The sequence below is a fragment of the Leopardus geoffroyi genome, chromosome A1 (genome assembly GCF_018350155.1).
Source record: "Leopardus geoffroyi isolate Oge1 chromosome A1, O.geoffroyi_Oge1_pat1.0, whole genome shotgun sequence".
NCBI classification, from domain to species: Eukaryota; Metazoa; Chordata; class Mammalia; order Carnivora; family Felidae; genus Leopardus; species Leopardus geoffroyi.
Window position 1 is genome coordinate 212314021 of NC_059326.1, and position 24638 is coordinate 212338658.

At 42.9% G+C, this 24638-nt stretch overlaps 1 protein-coding gene across 3 annotated transcripts in view; it reads left to right on the forward strand.

Moving 5' to 3' along the window:
* The window catches only part of ADAMTS12 (ADAM metallopeptidase with thrombospondin type 1 motif 12), a 336805-nt gene that overhangs the window by 191659 nt on the left and 120508 nt on the right, over positions 1-24638 (forward strand). For all 3 annotated transcript variants that reach the window (XM_045440828.1, XM_045440822.1, XM_045440815.1), the window contains exons 4-7: positions 2930-3126; positions 4013-4096; positions 18651-18775; positions 22773-22922. In XM_045440828.1, coding sequence (XP_045296784.1) covers positions 2930-3126; positions 4013-4096; positions 18651-18775; positions 22773-22922 — 556 coding nt within the window. The remainder of the gene's footprint in view (positions 1-2929; positions 3127-4012; positions 4097-18650; positions 18776-22772; positions 22923-24638) is intronic.

A 24638-nucleotide genomic window follows, 5' to 3' on the forward strand; every position in this document is an offset into this window, starting at 1 on the left:
GAGCAGGAAACTACAGCACTGTGGAAGTTCTCAGTTAGAGGCCTGCCCAAAAGAGAGATCTCTGAACAAAGTATTTGTGGGGTATGGACGGAATTGTGTCCTCCCAGATTTCCCATGTTGAAGCCCTAATCCCCCACCCCCCACCCGGTGTGACTGTATTCAGACACAGGGCTTTTAGGAGGTTACTAAGGTTAAATGGAGTCATAAGGGTGGGGTCCTCGTTCAACACGATTGGTGGCCTGATAAGAAGAGGGTGAGAACAAAATCTGTCCACACGCACACACTGAGGAAAAACCATGTCAGCAGATAGTGGGAAGGTAGCCATCTGCAAGCCAGAAAGAGAGCTCTCACCAGAGCCTGCCCTTGCCGGCATCCTGATCTTGGACTTCCAGTTTCCGGGACTGGAAGAAGACACATTTCTGTCCTTCAAGCCCTGGTATTTTGTTATGGCATCCTGAGCTGACTATGTGTGTGTGTGTGTGTGGCGGGGGGGGGGGGGGGGGGGGGAGGTGGCAAGGTCAGGAGCCTCCCAGAATTGTTGGCACCTCACCTGCCACTACAGAACTGTCTGGCTTTGTCACCAGGCCTTGAAGAGAAGTGTGTACGGCTGGCTTCTTGTACAGTCTGAAATTCTTGAGCAGAAGCAATTTTTCTGTTAAGCCTGGGATGACTTCATGAGGACAGAGTCGGCCTGGGTGTGTACGATCCTCTCCCAGCTTGGTCCCGTCAGGGTCCAGGCGGAATCCCACCACTACCACTTCTGCAGAGCTTCTGGCACTGTTTATGAGTACAGATATCTCTCTCCTTGGGGAATACGTGAAACCTGAAGACATTTTCATTAGCGCAGGATCTGGCCTTTAGCAAGTGCTCAGTGTAGGTCTTGTTGAAAATGTTAAATCGATACACGTCTTTACCAGCCTGCATCTCTCATTTCCACGTTTCTTCCTACATGCCCGTTTACTGAGAACTTACCAGACTATTTGCTGGAAAAATTGAAAATAACTTCATGGGGCTTTAAAGGTTATCTTTTTTTTTCCCCCCTTTAAACTCTTTTGCTCAACACTGAGGAGATAAAAGGTGGAGGAGGGGGAGTAAAGGCAGAGACACAAGAAAAGCAAGGACTGGGAGAAGCAGAGAAATCACCTTTATCCTACCAGCGTCTTATGGGTGCCAGCCTCCTGTCAGCTCCTAACCTTAGGTACCTGCGGCCTGAGAGGAGGGGTGTCTATAGCCACAGCCTGGAGCAAGGGGTCCTGCTTTAATGACTGGGCTGCACAATGCATACTTCGTGCCAGCGGAAGCCTCTGCAAGAGGACCCCCACTGAGGGGGTGGGTGATGAGCCTACAGGACCAAGTGAGGAGGGTCACCAAGGACTACAGGCTTTGTTAGGGCACTGGGTGAAGATGCTTATAGCTGCTCGCCCAGATATATAAGGTCATGGAGAGCACTGGTCATCCTTGCAGCTTGGAGGAGATTCCCCACCCCACATGGCAAGGACAAGAGGGATTGAGAGAAGGAGATCACATCTAACTGGATTGATAGGATTCCTCTACTTGGCCTGGTCTGCTAACGCCCCTTCTAGAACACAGATCCCACGTGGACTCGAGTATGGCTTGCTCCTTGGCTTGTACAGAGAGATTTGGAAACATAGTTTGAAATGTTCCCATTCTCAAAAAGAGGGTGACAGACAGGGGGGTAGGTAAGGATGCAGAGTCAGAACCCATTGATAACATCTCTAGAGGTTTCTTAGGGAAGACATACTCATCCGTGCAAAGTAGGTGGAGAAGGAAAATAGAAACTCGTTCTACCACAGGCAGATGAGAGGTCAACCATCTCCTTGTTCGCAAATCTTCACAAGACTTCCCTTCAAGGCTAACACAATCCTGGGTTATTTTCCAAAAGTGCTATACCTAGTACAGCTTTATTATTTTCAAGTAAAGCTGACAAGAAGTGAATTTGAAATTATTTGGACCTACAATTATGTCACATTTTTTTGGTGAATATTACTGGGCATGTTCTAACTTCACACAGATAGTGAAACTGAGGAACCCAGAAGGGCTACATAGCAAACCAGGGTAATCAACTCTATCTCTATACCTTCTTGAAGTATATACAGCTTTTCCAGCTTTCATGTTCTCCGGTTGTATGCATGTTTACTCTGCGGGAGACAGTGTGGTGTATATGAAACGTACATGATTTTAGGGCATAGAAAACCCTGGATCTTCCAGACTTTATAGACTATGTGACTTCTGGGAAATTATTGAACCAGTCATTTTGAACATTAATTCCCACATTTGCAAAACAAAGAAGCACGTCCCTCAAACCTTCATGAGGATAAACAACTTGGTGCTTTAAAACCCAGGACACTGCCTTGCACATAGTAGACACTGAAATATTTAGAGGAGGAAGAGAAGAAGAAAAAGTTCTTATTTTTTATTATAACATCTTTTTAATAGTGAGGAGTCTATTTAATGAAATAGGTAATAATTATTTCAGAGAAGTACCTTTGAACCTCTCTATAAGATGCAAGTTTCAGGGATACCTGGGTGGCTCAATCATTTAAGCATCCAACTTTGGCTGAGGTCATGATCTTGGCAATTTGTGAGTCTTAGCCCCGCGTTGGGCTCTCTGCTGTCAGTACAGAGCCCACTTCTGATCCTCTGTCCCTGTCTCTCTGTTCCTCCCTTGCTGATGTCTCTCTTTCTCTCAAAATAAATAAACTTTAAAAAAAAAGATGCAAATTCCAGTTATCTTGGTCATAATCATTTAAATTGATCTCTTCTTCCATTTCAGTCATGTATATAAGAACCTTGCATTCCTACAATGTTAAACAGAAGTTAAACTTATGGCCTTGCATCTTGACAAGCAGAAGTGAGTAGTATATGAGAATACATAGAGTTAGCCCACTGTCTTCTCCTTCACGTTTAGACAGTCTTGCCACCTCCCAGACACTAGAGCAACAGCGAGAAAAGTGGGAGAGGAACCACTGGCCCAGCAGAGGCCTGTCTCGGCGTTCCATCAGTAAAGAGCGATGGGTGGAGACACTGGTGGTGGCTGACACGAAGATGATTGAGTATCATGGGAGTGACAATGTGGAGTCCTATATCCTCACCATCATGAACATGGTATGTCAGACCCTGGAGTGGGGAGAGGCAGCTGGCGAACAGTGTCATTAGATATGCTCTACCCTCCAAAAATAAGAGATACCTTTTTTGTTCTTTCCATATATCTGTATCTATATCTATCTATACACATCTATCTATCTATCTATCTATCTATCTATCTATCTATCTGTATATAGATAGATATATCTATCTATATACAGATAGATAGATATAGATATATGAATCTATTCCCTGCCTAAGTGAGGAAGGATGGAAATTCAGGGCTAATTATTCTGTCTCTTAAAGGTGTGTATCCTAGGGAAATTTGGGATTTGTCATATATTTTCTACTGGGTATTGCTCAAGTGACTCAATCCTTTTAGTGTGACTTTATCTCATCAATTTATGTTAGTGCACAGATAAGTAAACTGAGGCAAAGAATTAGAACATGCTTTCCTCAAGGTAGTTAGAATTAGAATTGGAATAAAGTTCATGACCCCCCTAATTCCAGACTTCCCTTTTGTATCCTTGGTGTTTCTGCCTTCCCAGAGAGAGGGTTAGAGAGAGTGCTAGTCTTATGGAGACGGGAAAAGGTATTTGACTAATGAACTGATAATACAAGAGAGAAAGACTATGGATCAGGGAAAGGGTCAAAGGGAAGAAAGGCACCAGTCCCTCAAGCACACAGCTAGTCAGTCACCTTGGAAAGGTTGCTGTTAAGTATCATAGTGTGGATTGGGCCAGGGGGCATTTCTCACTCTTTGTTGCACTCCCCCCCAAAATTCCTAAGCTATAAAATAACATTTATTTCAAGTGCATCACAGTGCTATTCCTCCCCCCCCCACCCCCGCCCCACTCTGGTATTTATCTATGCATGTGAGCTAATGGTTTTCCATTTCTGACTCTAGGTCACTGGGTTGTTCCATAACCCAAGTATTGGCAATGCAATTCACATTGTTGTGGTTCGGCTCATTCTACTTGAAGAAGAAGAGGTAAGGAATAGCTTCTCCACTCTACTGTTCTGCATCCTTACCCTTACCCTCCCTACCTCTTTTTTCAGGAGAGCTCTTGAGAGATGAGAAACGGGACACCAAAGGGTGTTTAGAAGCCCAGTAAGAAAGAAAATAATATTTCTGTATTATTTTCTTGGGAATTTGGTGCTGTTGAGTGGGAGATGGAGAATGTTTCTGAGGTATACGTCATTGGACTCATCTGATGGTCATTTCATCTAGTAACACACAAATCAGGTTTGCAGCAGTGACTAAGAGTGTTCCACAGTGAAAGAGACTAAATCATGAAATGGTTGCATGGTTTCAATAAAAGTTGGGAGCAACATGGAAATGTTGAACCTTTATACTCTTTACCTCTTGCATAATTAATTCTTGTCCCTCAACTCTGGGCTATCTTGTCTCTCTGCGCATTTACCCTTGGAAATGTCATCTATTCTCAGAGATTTACATGTCTTCTACATGCTGAGACTCTCAATTGATACTTCAAACTGAGACCTTTCACTTGAGCTCCAGACTCACATCCAGTTGCCTCCTTGGCATCTCACCCTGGATGGGCCATAGTCCTGGCAAACTTAGTAAGTCCGCAGTGGAATTCTAGATTCCTCTCTGCCCCGATCGTCTCAGTTCTGCCTCTCCCTGACCCCATTCTCCAACCCTCTGTGTTACCCATTTGAGTAAATTTTGCTACTGCACCATAGCATAAGCCTAGGAGTCTTGAATCCTGCTTTTCTTCTCTTCTACATTCAACAGCAAGGCCCATAAGGCTACCTTCAAAATACACCTCAAAGTCACCCACTGTTCATCATTTCTACAGTCATTATGTTGCTTTAGGTCTTATTGGTTCTTATTGCAGTGAACTCCCAAGTGTTCTTCCTATTTTAAGACTTGCCCTCCATAATCCATTCTCTATGTAGCAGTTAAAATGATAATCTTAAATGCAAATTTGTGTTGCTCCACTGCACAGAACTGTTAAATAGCTTTCTGGTGTTTTTAGAACAAAATAAAAAATTTCTGCCATGTCCTGCAGAGATTTTCATGATCATCATGCCTCCATCCACTCGTCTTTCCATATGTCACTCTCTGCCTTGTTTCCCACCCTTGAACACCCTGGACTTCAGATAGGTTCTGGAACATACAAGGCCCTCTTCAGCCTCATGGCTTGTGTGCTTATGTTACCCAATGCCTGAAATACCCCTTCCTTCGCCCTACTGATGGCTGGAACTTCTTACCTGTCAGGCCTCTGTTTACTTGCTGCCTCTCTCCAGAGAAGTCTCAGTGGCCAACCTACTCAACCTTGCTTGGTCTTCTCCATCACAGAATGAAGTTTACTCCTTTATTGATACTGCTGTCTCAATTCATTAATATTCTGTGTCTTTGTTTACTCTTTTCTTGTTTATCTTAGCCACCATCAGAATGTGAATCCCTTCTTTATTATTATTAGCTATATCCCAGCACCTAACAAACAAATGAATGAAGTGAAACTTAGTGAGTTAATGAACCAACCAACTTGATGGAATGTCTTTGCAATCTATAGACCTTACCCAGCAGCTGAATATGTGAAGAATGGCATCATTCAACTCTCCCTCAGCAAGAGACCTGAGATCAAAATGCTCAAGGCAAGATTTATGGTTTTCTGGCCTCCACAATCAGAAGATTTAAAAAACAATAGTATCTGGAGCCTGGATCCATTTTCCTTTCTCTCTCCGCTACCATCCCCCACTTTCCTAATCACTCAAGCATACTTTGGGTATCTCAGAATATTGATGGATGTATTATTTTCCTTCCTGTGAACCTCTTGTTATGAAAATTCATCCAGTGATTAGAAACCAAGCAAAACAAAAGCAATGTATCCTTTCAACTCTAACATGACCTGTCTGATTCTATGAGAATGTAACCTTGATTATTATTTACTATTGATTAGGGCCCAGACAGTAAAGTTAAGTATTAACTGACAGGGTACAAATCGTTCTTGCCTGGTAGAGATGAGGATAATTTGTGTCCAGCAGAGAAAAGAACTCTGAAAGTTGTGGTTTTATGGATCTCTGGAACATTAACTGATTTTGCATCTAATTTAGCAATCGTATTCCAGCCTTCTTTCTTTACAGTTTCACCAACTATAGTGACATCACTTTCCTATATCTGCCTTTGAACTAGCTTGGATGTTAGGGAAAAATCTGTTATAAGATGGCCGACAGGACTGATCAGGGAATTCCAGTCCTTGTCAGAAGACACCCCTTCTGGGATTTCCTTCCTACCCTGCTTGCCACAGGTGCCAAATTACTACTAATGAGGGATACAGAAGTCACAGACTATAAATTGTCCCCTCTGTTGATGCTCTGGGCTCAGATCTCTGGAGAATGATCTCCTCTGGGCCCACCGGTGTAAAATAAACCTCCTTCCTTCCAAGATCTCCGAGTGCCGCTAGGTTCTTCTGCCGGGTGATCCAGACCAGTTTCCATAACATGGACATCTTGTCTATCTTCTTATTAATGAGTTAAATACATTCCTATCATGCTTACTATATATTTGTATGAGAGTTACATTTTTAACTTTGTAAAAATTATGCTTTGATACTATGGAAGACAAAATTTCACTATTGTGTAATGGTCTAGCCTATATGCGTGCTTAGCTGCAGAATATGTAGAAGTTTAGGGTTTTCAGACAAAAAAAAAAAAGAGAGAGAGAGAAGAAGAAGGTTCTTCTGAATGTGAAAGGGAAAACCTTTCCCCTCAGCAGTGCCACTGGTAGTGCTAGTCAGACCTCAAATTGTGGCTTCCATGGATCAGGCCCTTCGAGCTCCGCATCTCTCTGTCCCTGGGAAACAATGCCACTTGGAGTCTGTGGAGGTCTCCCGATTGGATGTGGGGTGACCCCATAGTCTGGAGGCCAGAGGTGCAGACAGTGAAAGAATTCACAAGGCAGAACAAAGGAGATATAAGTTTATTGAATACACTGCAAGGGAGCAGTGGGCAGGACAGCAAAGGAGAGACTCTGTGCCATAAGGCAGCAAAGGAGCGGGGGTGGGGGCTATAGTTAAGGGAGAAGGTAAGGAGGTATGAGAACGTATGTAATTTTCCTTTTTTGGTATCTGTGTCCTGGGGTAAGTAACCAATGGGTTACCAATGACCCATTGGTCATCCAGGGCTTATGGATATTTTGAGGTGGGTTGCCTAATGGGCCTGTTTGTATTCAGCTAGGGAATTGGAGGTCGCTGTGGGCCCTTCTACCTTACTCATGGTTTCATTGTCTGAAGTTGGTTACCTAAAAGCAACCCTTACAGAATCCTTTGAAAGAATTTGATTGGCTGCTCTCTGACTCCATCACAATTATTTTCCTTCTTCCTGTCCTCATTTTGCAAGAGCAGAGACACAAATGATTTGCTACAAAAAAATCCATGGCTTTCTTCCTTTTGCTTGCCAAGTATCTTCCTCATTCAGGCTTTTATAGAATCTCCAAGTAGTACAAGGTTCATAATTTGACAGTAGAATTGCCGGCTCATTGAAGAGTTGCAATGTGCAATTCTCATTTTTGTGATTCCCAGATAGTGGCTCAAGCTATTCTTCAAATCTTTGACTAATGAGCAGCCCCAACCACAACAGACAATGATTCCAGCCTTACCTGACATCAGGGAAGCAGCCAGAGGCATGTGAGTTATTGGGAGGGGACTCCTCTGAGCAGGAAGACCTGAGGTCTAGTCTTACTGTGCATTCATCCAGTAGGTAACTCTGCAAAGGTGAAGTGACATCACTGTTCCATACCCTGTTTTTCTCCATCTGTGAATCAGAAGAGAGTTGTGGTATATTCACTGTATGTCAAAAGCTATGTTGGCCTCTAAAGATACAAATACAAATATGAGTCTCATTTTCTGATTTTCAGAGGCTTAGAGTCTAATGCACAAAAGCATAAAATAAGAAATTTTCAAATTGAGATTGCCATGAGTGTAAGAAAGAGTAAAAGAGCACCCCAGATAGGGGAGGCTAAGCTGGGTTGTAAAGGAGGAGAAGGAGTTAACCAGTGAGGAAGGACATTCCAGGTAGAGGGACCTGCGTGGTTAGTAGCTTGAACACTTAAACTAGCACTTTACATATGAGGACTCATCCTTGTGAACACTGATAATGAACCCCGAAATGGGAGCCTCAATAACCTTGCTGTGAAAAAAGGAGACAGGACTGTGCGGGGGACAGGAGAGAGAGAGGAGAGCCAGTCACAACCTGCTCACTTCCGTGCAACAGGTTTGTTCCCTGTTTCTGCGCTGACATCATCATCCTTCCAGGTGTGGAAGCCAGAGATCCAGAGGACAACCATGTCACCTCCTCCCACCCCTCGTATCCAGTCCATCATTAGGGGTGGCCAATTTTACCTGATTCTTTCCATTTCTCACTTTAATTCAAAAAAACAGTTATCTTTTTCCTGGGCTACAGTTGTGTTTACTTTGGTCGACTTGGATTCCTTTTGATCTCATTTTCTCATTGCCGCCAGGATGATGTCAAAATGGTAATCTGGGGTGCCTGGGTGGCTCAGTCCATTAAGTTTCTGACTCCGGCGCAGGTCATGATCTCACGGTTCATGAGTTTGAGCCCCGCTTCAAGCTCTGTGCTGCCAGCTCAGAGCCTGGAACCTGCTTCAGATTCTGTGTCTCCCTCTCTCTCTGCCCCTCCCTTGCTCATGCTGTCTCTCTCTCAAAAATAAATAAACATTAAGAAAAATGGTAATCCAATCATACCCACTCCCCCCCCCCCGCCCCGCACCCATTCTCCACCCCGCCCCCACCCCTGGTTTAAAGCCATACAGCGCTTTTATGATTCCCTCTCTCATCTCTTACTATGCCCCCTTTACTTTTGGGATAGAGCAGTAGTCTTCTCCTCATGGTTCTCCTGCCACTGGTCTTGTTGCCTGGACTGTCTTCCTTCCTGTCTTCACTTAGTTGACACCTTAATCCTTCAGATATCAGCTCAAGGGTCAGTTCACTGAGGAAGCCTTCCCTGACCTCCATGCCCAGTAAGATTCTATTATACACTTTCACAATGCTATGTATTTCTTCTTTACAGCGCATATCACAGTTGTAATTTTACATCTGATTGATGCACTTCCCATCATTAGTATGTAAGACTTAAAGGCGGAGGCTGGGTCCAGTGTTGCTCACCTTCTAGCCCTATTGGTACGCAATAGATAAGGGAAAGAGTGAGCACATGAAATCAGCAGTCAGGACAAAGATGAGGGTCAACCGCTGTTATGACAAGCCTGGTAAGGGATAGAGCCCATATAAAGGGATTTGGATCAAATTCTGTGGGAGCTTCTGGATGGTTTCAAACTAAGAGATGAAATGGAAATAAAGTCATTAGAGAGATGGTTCTAGGGCTCTATGGAAAGTGATATGAGGTGGAGAATGATGAGGTTTTGGGGTGATAGTGGGTTTCGCGGGGTCTGGAGCTGATGGCCAAGAAAGAATTCTTGAAGACGTCTTTGGTGCAAAAACATGCTTTTATTAAAGCACGGGGACAGGACCCATGGGCAGGAATCGCTGCCCCAGACCCTGTGGAGAGACTGCTTATATATTTAGGAGTTGGGGGAGGTAAAGTCCAGGGGAAGTTTCCAGTGAGATTTTCGTATGCTAAAGAAGACTCCCAGGATCCTGGAGGCCTAGCTATTGTCAAGCTAAGGTTGTTTTCCCTCTAGCAAAGCATTAACATTAAGATAGGAGGGAGTTCCCTAGAGAAAAGTTTTACTCTGCCAGCCTCAAGTATTTGTCAATGGGCTGCAGGTTATAAGGAAATTTAATTTTATCTGCCATTTTCCTCTGCCTTTGTTTCCCACATCAGGGAATCCTGAAGCAGGGTCTCTGAGGTAGGCCTCTTCCATAGTGACTTTCTACAACTCTCATCTTTCTTATTCTAATCACATCTGACAGCTAACACCATTTTGGGCCTTCATTTTCTGTGGTAGGTTCAAAAGACACTATAGTTGATGTGGAAAGTGCAGTTTTTGTTTGTCATTCACTGCTACCTCAAAACCACTATGGATTTTCATCACATTTTGAGAATAAACTAGAATGATCTGAGACGGTATTAAATTTGGAGCAACCTGGTGGCTTCCTCAAAGACTAGGTGGTCATATTTCAGACCAGTGGAAACTGAAGTGCTCAAAAAAAATATGCTGGAAGGGCATATCAGGCATACTGAGACATTGTGGGCCATGAAATCACAGTAGCTTCAGATATGAGCCCATGTGCTCTCATTCCTATTCTGCTTTCCTGTAGCCCTGAACCAAGCTCTCATTGTCATTTTATGACCCTAATCCTATCCTTTGAACTTTTTATTCTCCCTTAAGGACTTGGACACAGACCTTGCCTCAAGCCCTTTCCATTTTAGACCAATTCATTCGATGGCCTCCCTGTTCCCCTTCTGGGCCAAGGGTTAGGGATAGGATTAGTCCCCTCCCTCCAACACTTGTGAGCAGTTGACATCAAGGAGAGAATCAGATTTATCATTAGTCCCTCCCCTTTCCAGCTGTATGATCTTTGGTAGGTTATTTGACACGTCTGTGCCTCCATTTCTTCATTCTGTAAAATGGGGATAATAATATCTACTTCCTAGGATTGCTGTGAGAATCAGACATGTTAATTCCTGCATTAGTTAGCATAGCATCTGGCTTGTAGAAACCACTCAGTAAATGTTACTGTTGGTGTGATTCTTCTTCCTGTCATCATCATCACGTAGGCCCAACCACAACCCTGTATGTTGCTGTTATGCTCATTTCACAGATGAGGAAACCATGCAGAGTTGTTGAAGGAAAATAGAAAATCTGAAGGACAAGATTAGGGTCATAAGCTGGGACTCCTTTTAAGAACAGGATAGAGAAAAAAGAGGGATGGGAGTGAGCTGGGATGAGGCCAGATGGGTCGCAGTCACTGTGCCATCGGGGGTGAAGCCTGAGGGTGTCAGGCTGGCTTGAAAGAGTGGTGGGAGGGCTGACAGACAGGAAGACGGTGACTGTTTTCAGAGAACGAATTTCCCTCTTGGTCTCCAAGTGATTTAATGTTGGGTTTCCTTTTACGACACTCTAGAGTTAAGGACCTGTTAGCTTCGGGAATTCAGGCTGGTGATTTCCCCTGTCCCCATGGGGATTTCTAGGTCTGTATTATGCTATATAATCACAGCTCTTTTGGGATAAATGTCAAAAATATTGGCAAAGAATTTATACACTCATCACTTCTTTTTTAATCAAGACTTTTTGTCTGATAGGTGAATTATTCCTTAGTTTTCATGTAAAACTTTGTACTATTTTCTCTTCTCTGTCCAGTATCTTTTTTCTTAGGAACCTAAGCCTGGCTGGCAGAACAGAATCCAGGTTGTGCTTTGAATCACAAGCTGTTACTAGGAATTCCAAGGAAATCCATACAAGATTTTTTTTTTCATTATACAGAGAGCTTACCAAGAGAGAACAATTTATAGCAAAAGCCACATTTTGCAGGTTCATTTCCTGTCTCCCACTTGGGGCTGTTTCTGTGAGCTGTTGCAGATTTCCTTGAGGTCTTCTCCCTGATAGGGTTGAGTACTCAAACGAGTAGGAAAGAGGAAGTTGGACCCATTTGAGAAACTACGGTGAGAAGAAAAAACAGTGAAAGAACAAAAAGGGAAATCTATTTTTGTTTACAGAGGAAACTGGGTGTAAAATTAGCATGGATGGGGGTCTCAAGCTCACGTAATTACAAGGATGCTTTATGGAACATGCTCAAGTCTCCCCATATTCAGTGAGCCAGTATGACCTCCCCAAAATTCTTCTGCGTCTTGGGCATGCTTGGGGCGTGTGGTTTTGAGGCATAGTTAATTATGCTTCTTGGGGCTCCTGTGATCAGGTGCATTCAAGAAACTAAATGCAACAAGTGTTTCCTGGACTAATGAGACTTGGAGAGTAAGTCTTATGAGACTTGGAGAGTAAGAGGCTGAGGGAGTTTAGAAAAGTTGTGCTCACTTAAAACCTCCTGGAAGAGTCATGACATTTAGTAGAAAAGTCGTAAGGGATCCTGACGACACTGTTACTGAACTTGTGTTAAATATCACATATTGTAGATGGAAGTTCTACACAGGGACAAGGTACCAGCCTGCAATGATCCACAAATGATCAGCAAATGATCAGCAACTTAGTTAATTATGCACTTGCTTTGTCTGTAAAAAAAAAAAAAAAAATGACAAAAGCAGTAGGGAGAAAGCAAGCAGAATTTTGGGGGAAGACTTTAGTTCCTAACATTTTATTTTCTCATCGGTGACTAATCCTCAGGTTATTCCAGAACCGCTTTGTAGGAATGTTGGGATGTCAGAACACATTGTTGACATCTACTTTTCAGCTCCTTTTCCTCTCCTCCACTCCCTCTGCCAGTAGTCCCACAGCTAGCAAATCTCAACCACGCTGACCCATGTGTGTAGATGGTTCAACCTCAACATAGTTCTCATGACTCCATAGTCACCTTTTGTCCATTCTCCTCATTTTTGTCGAGAACTATGAAGGGTCTTAGATTTTATTCTCCTTGCGAGCTCACCAGTTATCCTGCCATGCTTTCCTGGATGCGATGCTGGGAGAAGACATGAGACTTCTGGGTCGGAGATAGAGGACTTTATTACTCACAGCACAGCATGAGGCAGGAACTTCATGTTTGCAGCTGCCCCTCTTGTCCCTTCAAAGGGGTGAAAGGGGCAGCCTGGGTGGATGCTGTGCACACAGTGGGTTTTATCACAGTCCTTTAAAGGAGGTTGTGAGCAAACCTGTCAGCTTGTGCCCCAGAGGGAGTCATTATCCTTTTTATTCTAGACAGCAAATAAATCTGTCCTCTTCCGTGGAGGGGGACATTCTCTCTGTACTCAAGTCTATTTCCACACAACATCCTTGGGGAGATATAAAAGCTGTCCATGCTTTTGCTCAGATGCTGTGAAGAAACATGAGCGATCCACGTAGAACTGCCTCCCAGCAGTTCCTACCTCAAGGCACCGAAATTATTATTACAGATGGTTTTTGCTCTATTCTTACACTTCTGACCCCTTACGTTTTGCTTCTCTAATCCACAGGAGATCTTTCCTCTTTACTGATCCACCACAAAACCTCTTACCCATGTGAGCTGCACTTTTGTCTGGCTCAGTGGATGTATTCTTCACCTTTTCTCCATTCCTTGGCGGGGGGTGGTACACAGCCTCAGTTTAGTCTGTACACCTGCCGTGTGCCAGGCTATGTGCAGTGCCTAAGATAAGTAGGGGAATAAGCCTCAGACCTTGTTCTGAAAAAGCTAAGGAGGCAAACAGGCACACAATTTGATCATTTTAACCTAGGGCAGCAAGTGCTATGAGCCAGGTATGTGCAAGATAAACTGGCAGGACCCTAATCCAGAGTGAGGTCAGGGAAGGCCTCCTGGAAATGCTCAAACTGAGTCTCAAAGAATGAATGGATGTTAAATAGGTTGAAGGGGTAAGAAAGGAGAGAAGGGCATTCTAGGTAGAGGAAAAGCTTGAAAACAGCAAGGTAAATAGACCATGGTGTGTGGTATTTGGTGGTGGGGGGTGGTGGGGAAGGGGGGTGGGAGGTAATATCAGTAGTCTGAATGTTGCCAGAGCATAAACTGTGAGGTTGCATGCAGGTGAAGGGAGAGCTTCCTAGAGGTCAGGCTTTGAAGAGTCTTGAGCCATGAGTCATGATATGGGCAGACTCTGGTTTTGACTCGATCAGCCTGGCAACAACAGAGGATGGATTTAAGAACAAAGAAGAAAGAGGGAGAAGAGTTCAGAAATGATGCAAACAGAAACTCAGGCATGAAATGATCAGAGTTTCAGCTAGGGCAGTTGGGAATAAAAATGGAGGGGAGGTATATTTAACAGCACCTGAGAACAGATGGGGAAGCAGGATATGGAGGGAGAGAAGACCAACAGGTGGACACCAGTGTTTCTAAGATTAGACCACTAAGTTGATGGCAGTTCAACTTCGAGGAAGCAGGAAGAATAGCAGGTTAAGATTGTTGGGGGAGGATTTCAGGGATGCTGAGTGGTGCCATCCAGAAGGTGTCCATCAAGAGATTTGGGTGCATGAGTTTGCACTCTAAGAGAGGTTTGGAATGAGATGCAGATTCAAGAGTCAGCAGCATATAGGTGATGTCCCAAAATCTGACTGTGATTGAGAGTGAAATGAGCAGTGAGCCAAAAGAAGGACAGAAGAGGCTGGGAGGAGCCTGAGAAGTGGTCAGAGAGCAGGAGGAGGATGGAGAGCTGGGGGTCTCAGAAGTAGAGCATCTCTTCCTGTGTTTGTCCCTTCCCCAGTGTGACCTGGGGGAGAAGAAATAAGCAAAAATCATCCACTGGGCTAATCGTTAAATCTTTCCTATTGTTCAAGCAAAAAGTTTAGACTTTTTGAAGTCTAAACTTACAGAAGTTTCTAGACTTAGAGAAGTCTTCAACGGTTTGGAAATCACTAGTCCTGGACTAGTAGCCGCAGACCTGGGACGAAGCCCAGCTCTGCCAACACCTGCTGTGTGACTTGGCTAAAGTACTGCCCCTCTCTGGCCTGCATTTCCTCACTGTTGAAGCGAGAGGATTGGATGCCTAATACCTAAGGCCCTTCAGGGAAATGAGCTCTTAGTAATTTATGGGAAAACTGGAAGCAGAGTTTATGCTTCAACATCTGGAAAATGACTCTGCGTTCCCCACGATGAAAATGTGTCCTTGCTGACACTGAATTTGGCTCGGGGAGAGGAGAGGTTTGTAAACATTCCCTTTTCCTTAAACAGACATTCACGGATTAGTATGTAAGTCTTCCAAAGTGGTGAGACCAGCCAACATATAAAAGGGCAATAATGAAGCAAAGATTGAGCTTTTCCAATCTGGTGGTATCCCACTTTGAGCTGTGTGCCCCCACTAGGGATTTTGTGAGCTGAAGAATATTCTGAGATGGCCTCCCTCTGCTTCTGTCTGTGTGGTCACCTTAACCCTAATAAGTTCTTATATTCATGGCTACTTAAACAGGGAACTTAAACCTTTGCGTAGGTGCGTGAAGTGTGCGGGGTGTGGGTGTGTGAGTGTGTGGGCTCTTCCTACCCACTGTAACCCATCTCAAAGAGTACAGCTTCCCTTTGATTCAAAGCTATGGGATTGCACATACAACTAACTAGTAAGTAACCCACATAGAATCATACTGAAAAGTGCATTGTAAGGTTTTCTGTTGCAACCCTCAAGCCTTTATTCAGACCGGTTATCATTTTTAAGATATTTTTAAAATATTTTTGTTTTGAAATAATTATAGAGTCACATGCAGTTGGAAGAAATAGCACAGAGAAATCCTTTATATCCTTCACTCACCTTCTCCAAGTGATAACATCTTGCATAACTCTAGTATAATATCATAACCAAGAAATGAATACAAACCCTTACCTTATTCAGATTTCATCAGTTTTATAAGAACTGATTTGTGTGTGTAAGTGTGTGTGTATGTGTGCATTTACGTCTATGCAGTTTTAACACATGTAAATTTATGTGACTACTGCCACAATACAGAATAGTTTCATTACAAGGACAACTCGTGCCATGCTTTTGGACCTGCCTTCCACCTACCAACCTAACCCCTGGAAAGCACTAGCTTGTTCTCTATCTCTATAATTGTGTCATTTGTAATATAAATATATTGCAATATATGTAATAAAAATATATAAATGTAATCACAGAGTACATAACCTCTTGAGATTGGATTTTTTTTATTCAAGGTATTTCCCTCAAGAATACATCCAAATTGTGTGCATTCAAGTGTTTGTTCTATTTCAGTGCTGGGTAGCATTCCACGGTATTTACCAATTTGTTTAACCATTCACTCATTGAGGGATATTTGGGTTGTTCCAGTTTTTTGCTAATATGAATGAAGTTCTATAAACATTCTCCTACAGGATCTTGTGTGAACACAAGTCTTCCACTTCTCTGGGATAAATGTCCAGGGATGCAATTGCTGGGTCAGGGGGTGGTTGCATGTTTGTTTGTTTGTTTTAAAGAAACTATCCACCTGTTTTCTGTAGTGGCTGTAGCATCTTGCCCTCTTACCAGCAGTGTTACCTGCGGCCAACTTCCCCACATCCTCCCCATTGATTGGGCGCTGCCACTGTCTTTAATTGTATCTGTTCTGAGAGACCTGTAGTAACATCTCATTGTGGTTTTAGGTAACAATTCTCTGATGGCGAATGACGTTGAACATCTTTTCATGTGCTTTTTTGTCATCTGTACATCCTCTGCAGTGAAATGAGATTTCATGTTTGTTTGTTTTCTGTCGTTATTTTTTATTGTTGAGTTTTGAGAGATCTTCATGTATTCTTTGTACAAGTCCTTTGTCTAATAAAGATTTCCTTCCATTCTGTAGTTCATGTTTTCATTCCCTTCAAAGCTATCTCTCACAGCAAAAGGTTTTAATTTTGGTGAAGTCCAGTTTTTTCAGTTTTCCCTTTTATGTATGATGTCCTTAGTGTCAAATCTACGAACTCCTTGCCTAGCCCCAGGTCTCCAAGATGTTCTCCTATGATTTTTTTTCGAAAAGTTGTATAGTTTTACATTTTACATTTCAGTCTGTGATCCATCTGAGTCAGTATTTGTATAAAGTGTGAAATTTACATTGAGCCTCTGCTCTTTGATCAGCATGTTGTGATTTTCAGGACACAGATCTTGCATGTGTTTTGTTAGACTTATGCCTATGTAGTTCTTTTCCTTTGGAATAATTCTAAATGGTCTTTTTTTTAAATTAATGAGCATTCTCTCAGAGACCTCCTCCCACACACAAAATAATAAAAGCCCATAACCAAACAAAGAAATGAAGGGTTGAAAACAGACCTCAAGGCAATCAAATTGTAGTTGATTCTTTGTTTGATAATCTACCTTCCTGTGTGAAGGTGCTGTCTTCTAATGAGGCTGGCCACCCACTGGAACCATGCTTCACCCAGGAGCCCTCGTTCTTGGGGTCTTTGATTCAGTATCTGACTCAAATCACCTTCAGCTCGTTTTTCACTTCTCTGAGGTTCAATTCCCTCTTGTAAATGAAAATAACAATGCTTTCTTTAGAAATAATGCCGAGAAGATGCAATTAAATGAAATGAAAGAATATATGTGAAAGTATCTGGCACACAGATCACATAATGATCAAGAAATATTTCCTCTCTTTTCTTTCCTTCCTCTCTCCCTTTTTATTTACTTCTCTTTTCTTTCTCGTGCCTTCCATTCTCTTTCCTTCCATTCCTGCTTTATGCCCCCTTGCCAATTCCCTATGGTGGGTGTAAGCCTTGGTTCTGGTAGGGTTGACTAGGTAGGGTTGACTAGATGAATAGGAGGCTGACCCCTGTACCCAGCTAGTCCCTCATAATTCCTCCTCCCTTTCCACCATACATGATTCTGCTGGATGACAGAACAGTAAGGATTAGTAAATTAAGAAGTCTGTTTCTTCTATTTAAATTCATAATGCTAAGCAATTCCATGGGTTTTCATGTCTGATGATGAGCCACCTTTCTGCGTTTTCATGAAAGGCAGGTGGTCTGTGGTGGTTAATTAGCATGTGTGTATGTGGAGGGGGGGGCACCTGGAAGTGCCTTTAACAGGCAACTGAAGCCTCTCAGGCCTTGTTTGCTTTGGGTGTGGCCTTAGCAAAATGCAGAGGAGTGGAGAAGCAAGTTCATAGTTTGATGTAGAGATTGTCTTGAACTTCTTGGACTGAGGCCAGAGTGATAGACTCAGCTTAGAGTAGATCAATGGAAGTAGTCATTCTCCAGGTAGAATCCACCCTGGAGGGAGGGCCAGCTTGATATAGAGACCCCAAAGAAATGGGGCAAGGGAAAAGGAACATCTCCTTTAGAAATTCAAATAAAGATGATTATCTGTCCCCCTCCATTTGACAAGTGTTCAGCCAGTTAATTTGGAACAAGCCCTCTCTTCCCATCCTGGGTCGTAACAATGGCCCAAAAAGATTATTCAGCAGCCCTTGAAATTGCAGGCTGGGGGCATCCAATGCAGCAACCTAATTGTTGTCAGGCAGCTAATGATTCCAACTGGTTAGAAGCCTAGAGAGATTATATCATCCTCTGCCCTTCATCCGCAGATGTGAGACCAAAATGGAAACCCAGGTTGTAGGAGTTCTCATGCAAGGAAGAAGCTTTTTGTTGAAAATCATTTTCTGTTGTTGCATTAGAAGTAAAAATGCCTCTTTGGAATCGTAGTGGCTTAGGAAGCAGAGTGCTGCTAGAGATGTGACTTCAAACAGCTCTTGGTCTTGGCTAATGCAGTTTTAATTTTTCTTCAAGGGCTACTTGTTCCAGTGATAATTTCTGTCCTGCACTTCTGCCCTTCAGATTCTTTTGATAAAAGTCATGAGGGTGATGGTATTTAGAGCAGGGAGTAAGTTGGCCTCTGCCAGATTCCTGCCTAACAGATATCTGAGGTGCCCACCCAGAGTTTGTCACACTTGGCTGCTTCTGAGAGCTTCTGTGATGAGCCCTGAGCACAGTAAACTCACCCATGCCAATCTCTTCCTCTTCTTTCTCTAGCAAGGATTGAAAATAGTTCACCATGCAGAGAAGACACTGTCCAGCTTCTGTAAGTGGCAGAAGAGCATCAATCCCAAGAGTGACCTTAACCCTGCCCATCATGACGTGGCCGTCCTCCTCACCAGGTATCCCAGGGACTACAGGAAGCCAGGGGCTGCGAAGCAGGGGGGCTGGCAGGTGAAAGAGTTGTCCCCTATTCAAACCCATGAGAGTCTCCTACTCTTTGCCGCTTTTGATCATTTTTAAAGGCAGCATCTACAATCTAGACAACTCCTGACGTCCATACCAGTGAGGGGGCAATTATTAAACGTGTGTGACAAAACTCTCCGTGTTAATAAACTGTTGGCAAAAATCTGTTGGCAAAATGCAGGCCTTTTTCATATCCCAATGATGATTTTATCTTTAAAATTGGCTTTTTCATGCAGCTCTATAAGCTCAGGAAGATTGTTTACAGATCCTTGTTAAAGACTCCTGTAACTTTTAAGCCTGGGCTTTCCAATCCTTTATTTTCTTCTTAAAATTTTTACTCCAGTTTAGAAACATGCAACCTTCTCTACAGAAATCAGTCTTCCTTGTAACCCATCCCTGACTGATGGTGAGGACAGAATATGGGCAGCTGGCCCTTCCCTGAATACACAGAGCAGTTTGCTTACACTTTTCTCCCTTTATTCTCATGAAGATACTATTTTGTTCTGATGACAGACAGACCCTGTGGTGCTAATAAAAACCATCAACCTTCCGAGACTCATAGCTGTGAAAGGCTAATGAACTTTTCTGATCAACCCAGGCTCTTGGAGGCTATGTTTGCTCACTGATTCAATAAATACTTATTGAACACCTGCCAAGCATCAGACATTATTTTATTTTATCTTATTTTATTTTAATTTTGAGAGAGAGGGAGAGAGAGAGGGAGAAGGAGGGACAGAGAGAAAGGGAGAGAGAATCTGAAGCAGGCTGCATACCATCAGCACAGAGCCCGACATGGGGCTCAAACCCATGAACCATGAGATCGTAACCTCAGCTGAAATCAAGAGCCAGACAACCAACAACTGAGCCACCCAAGCACCCCCAGACATTATTTTAAATGAAGTCTTTCATTAACGGGGGAGTTAAATTCTCATGGGGAACTCCTGTGCAGATTCGGAGGCATCAGGAAATCCAGGGTTGTGTAAATAGAAGAGTCTGCTCGGCCTGGCTTGTCAGCCACAGAGAACTCATGCACTGGAAGGCCCTGTGTGTGTGTGTGTGTGTGTGTGCACGCGCGTGTGTTCTCCCCAGGGAGGGCAGGCTGTCCTTGAACATTTTGGCCTGTCACTGGTCCCTTTAGTATCCCGATGCATGGGGTGCCCACAAAGGATGATAACCAACTTTCACTCCAACCGTCAGAGTCGTTCTTTTGAATGAAAGTATCAAAACTTCAGTTGAATGCAAACAGTTTTCAAAAGAAGTTTGTGGAATAAACCTATTACATTAGATTCATATTAGGGTCTGTGACATCGGTAGCTCTGCTGGGAGGTAGGTTAGTGTGGGTATGGAACGTAAGCACTGGGGGCCTGGCCGGGGTGGGGGGCAGGGGGTGGGGGAGAACACACAGGCAGGGAACACTGAGGACCTGGGCAAGAAGCCAGGGGAAGACTTCAGTCCAGGCAGGACCTAGCTGTAGGGAAGAACCCTGGATTCAGGACCACTGTTAGAAACTGTGTCAGCTTCCTCTCTTTCCTTGCCCTGAAAGCAGGTATCATTTCTTCTCTCATTCACATGAGGAAATGAGTGAATTAATGATAGCTGGCATTTGTGGAGTGTCTGATGTAGCACTGTGCTACATCTATTAGAACAATCATTATTCCATTTAATCTACACAACAAGTCTGGTAGTTGAACTACCATCAATTATTCCCATTTTATAGATGGGGAAACTGAGGCGTGGTTATGTCACTTGCCTCAAATCTCATTTCCATTAACAAGTACAGCTGAGACTTAAATCCAGGTAGTTTGACCCTAATAGTTGTACTCTTAACTATTACCCATAAGAATATGAAGGATCTGTTCTCTTACTATGATATTTTTTTTCTTATTATGACAATTTTTTTTCCTTCAAACAAGGGCCTGGTTTCAGTATATGATGAACCTCACCAACTCCTGAAGAGTGGAGAGTATTTCAAATGCTAAAGCAGGATTTCTTACCCTCAGCATCTTGAGTTGGGTAATTCTTTTGTTGTGCAGGGCTGTCTGTGTGCTGAGGTATATTTAACAGCATCTCTTGCCTGTATCCATGAGACGCCAGTAGCACCCTCCTACAAGTTGTGACAACCAAACTGTCTCAAAGAGTGGGTGGGGAGCAAAATCAACCCCTGTTGGGAACCTCTGGTTTGAAAGGCAGGACCAGGGAGGGAGGTATGTGACTTGCCTATGGATGACTGTACTGAGATCCATTCAACAGGGTTCTCTGCAGAGTTGGATTCAGTAGAAGGTGGATTTGGCTTAAACATACCGCATGAAGCAAGGCTAGTAACTGCATACCAAGGCGTGTTTTCTCTTATACAATATCCAGTGCATGGTGAAGGTAGAGCTAATCTGCTTTGGGGAGCAGAAGCTCCTTGTCTGCAAGACTCATGTTTCTATAATTCTTTTATTACCCCCCCCCCTTTTCCTCTTTAGTGCTAGATACTTAGTAGGCAGTTAGTAAACAATTATGTAATGGACCTAACACCTGCCCCATCTGAATGAGAAAGCAGGTGAATTAGCAGTAGACACCAATCTTTTCCCAGCAGCTCCAAGCAGGTCTAGACTTTTAAAAAAATGAAATAGTAACAAGTACATTTTGCAGCAGGGGTGGAAACGTTGGTTGGTTGGTCCTCCCACAGACACAGAAATTATTTAGAATGATTGGGCTGTCTGATCCAATCTAGCTCTCCAACACAAATCTACCCAAAAACTATTGCCGTTAGAGTGGGGATCATGTCAGTTGGCATGCCGTGACATGGGCTGCCACTCTCTCCTATCCCCTCGTCCCAGCCATTGCCTCCTGGAGAACAGAGGACTCGCAGGGGTTTTCAGAGCCTGGATCTTTTCCATGGCCCAGTGGAAACATCAAACAGATCATTAGTTGCCAGAAATGGTACCCACACAAACCTGATGAGTTGAAGGTCTGCAGCTAACAAGCTCAGAACCTTCTTGGCATTTATGCTAGTTATTCTTGGCAAAGAGCTCTTCCTGAATTGAAGAAAACCAGACCAAACCAAGTTAACTCTTGTCAATGGCTGAAATAATCCCCACAAAGGTATGGAAGCATATTTTTACATTTAAAAACCATAACCAGTATTTTTTTGAGATCCTAAGAGTCTTTATTTGTATGTGCATTCCCTCCAATGTCCCATATAGTTAGGGTAGTGGGGCTGGAGAGCCAACTGATTTGATCTCTAGATGGATTGATGAGATCAATTGCCTTTTTCATGAATAAGCAAAAGTTCTCAGATGCATTTTGAGCACAGACCCCAGAAAGACCAAAAGGGGTTTCGTATGTGAAAACGCTCAGCCACTGTTGGTTATCCTTTATTTAAAAGTTCAAATAATCTTCAATTTTCAATCAAATCCTTCTCTTTTTGGCCAAACAATATAATTTGGCATCCTGAGATTAAGGGCAAAAGCAACTCAAAATAAAACCTTTGTCATGGAGTGACTGAATGGCTCAGGTAAGCATCCAACTTGATTTCTGCTCAGGTCATGATCTTGTGGTTCTTGAGATTGACCCCCATGTCAGGCTTCAAGCTGATAGCATGGAACCTACTTGGGATTCTCTCTGTCTCCCTCTCTCTCTCTCTGCCCTTCCCCTGCTCATGCTTGCTTGAGCTTTCTCTCTCTCTCTCTCTCTGAAAAATAAATAAATAAACATTAAAAATTGTCATATTTTCCCACATTTTTAGGTGTTAGTGAGAGTCAGTAATTAGAGGTGAAATCGTGATAATCTTATGAATTGTGAATTGCTCCCTATGGAGTTTTAAAAATAATTTAACCATGCTTTCCAGACCATATTGAATGTGAACTAATACCCAGATTTTTTCCAGGAGGATTTTTTCAGATGTTTCTTTGGAAGCCTATGCATCTCTCTATTCTCTGCTTTCAGAAAAGACATCTGTGCTAGTGTCAATCGCCCCTGTGAGACTTTGGGTCTGTCCCACCTGTCAGGAATGTGCCAGCCTCACCGGAGCTGTAACATCAATGAAGACTCTGGACTCCCTCTGGCTTTCACAATTGCCCATGAGCTCGGACACAGGTAAAGGGCCAAGGAAACTGAGATCCCCTTGCCATGCTCATGCACCATGTCAGTAGAGGGAAGGGCAAGCACCTTAAATGGGGCATTAGGAGTCGGGTTACACTGTGTCTTGAGACTCACCCTCCTAAACTTCTGCTTCCTCATCTGTAAAGTGAGGATAATCACACACTTCAAAGATTTCAGTGTCTCTTCTTCCCTGACCACTTGTACCTACTACACCACAGAATCAAAGAGGCTACTACAATTTTCTGAATTAGAAAGGGTTGAACACAGACAAGGACATAAGCTTTAACTTACTTGATTAATTCGGGAGTAACAATCCTTGTTTAGTTTTTATAAAATGCTGAGGTATTAATATCACTGACAAGTCACAAACATTAACATTTTTGCACCCTTTATGTCTTCCATTTTGGGTTGTGTTGTTGATTCCTTTTGATAACCTTATGAAATAGATACCATTGTTAATCCCATTTTACTTATATGTATTGAAGGAACACATTGAATAAAGCAGAAATTTAAAACTGCTATACGATGGAGAAGACCTTTCAGCAAACGTCAGTTAAAGGAGGTGCAAGTTGTGCTCTGGTTGCTGATGGCTGCTTCTGATCACAGAGGTGAAGACAAAGTTGGGGCAGCCATTGTTGTTGCACCTCTCCACATTGTTGCAAGCTCCCCTTAAACTGGAGTGACTGCCAGAGGATTTAAAAGGCCAGCACCATTTTCTCTCCCTCTTTTTATTTCTCCTTTTTCCCTTTTGAGAGCTAGACAATAAAGAATAGGACTTTCAAAAATAATTACATACATGGGGAAAATTAGAAAGTGATCACATGTGCCCAGATAAAGACTCTGAAAAGACCTGCAAAGACCTTAAATTTTTACCTCAGGTTGATCCTTGACACAGACACAGCCTACAATAATAATAATAGTAATAATAATAACAACAACAACAATAATAAAAACAGAAAACCCTACAGAAGAGGAAGAATCTGATTTCCAGAGTTACCACATTAACCGATTCAAATGTCCATTTTTCTATGCAAAAAAATCATAAAACATACAAAGAACCAGGAAAGTATGATCTCAAAGGAAAAAAAATAAATCAACAGAAACTGTTCCTGAGGGCAGATTTGTTAGACAAAGATTTTGAAACAACTGCCTTAAAGATGCTCAAAGAACGGAAGAAGATGTGGAGAAGATAAAGGAAATGATATGTGAACAAAATAACAATATCAATAAAGATATAGAAGATCTAGGGGCGCCTGGGTGGCGCAGTCGGTTAAGCGTCCGACTTCAGCCAGGTCACGATCTCGCGGTCCGTGAGTTCGAGCCCCGCGTCGGGCTCTGGGCTGATGGCTCAGAGCCTGGGGCCTGTTTCCGATTCTGTGTCTCCCTCTCTCTCTGCCCCTCCCCCGTTCATGCTCTGTCTCTCTCTGTCCCCCCAAAAATAAATAAACGTTGAAAAAAAAAATTAAAAAAAAAAAAAAAAAGATATAGAAGATCTAATAAGAAACCAAGATGAAATTTTGGAGCTAAAAAGTGCAATCACTCTAATAAAAAAGTTAACTGGAGGGATTCATTGGCAGATATAAGTAGACAAAATAAGAACCAGTGAACTTGAAGACAGGACAAAGTAAATGCCGAAGTCTGAGGAACAGAAAGAAAAAGGAGTATGGTTTTAGCCAGTGCACTAAGACAAGAAAAAAAACATACAGATTA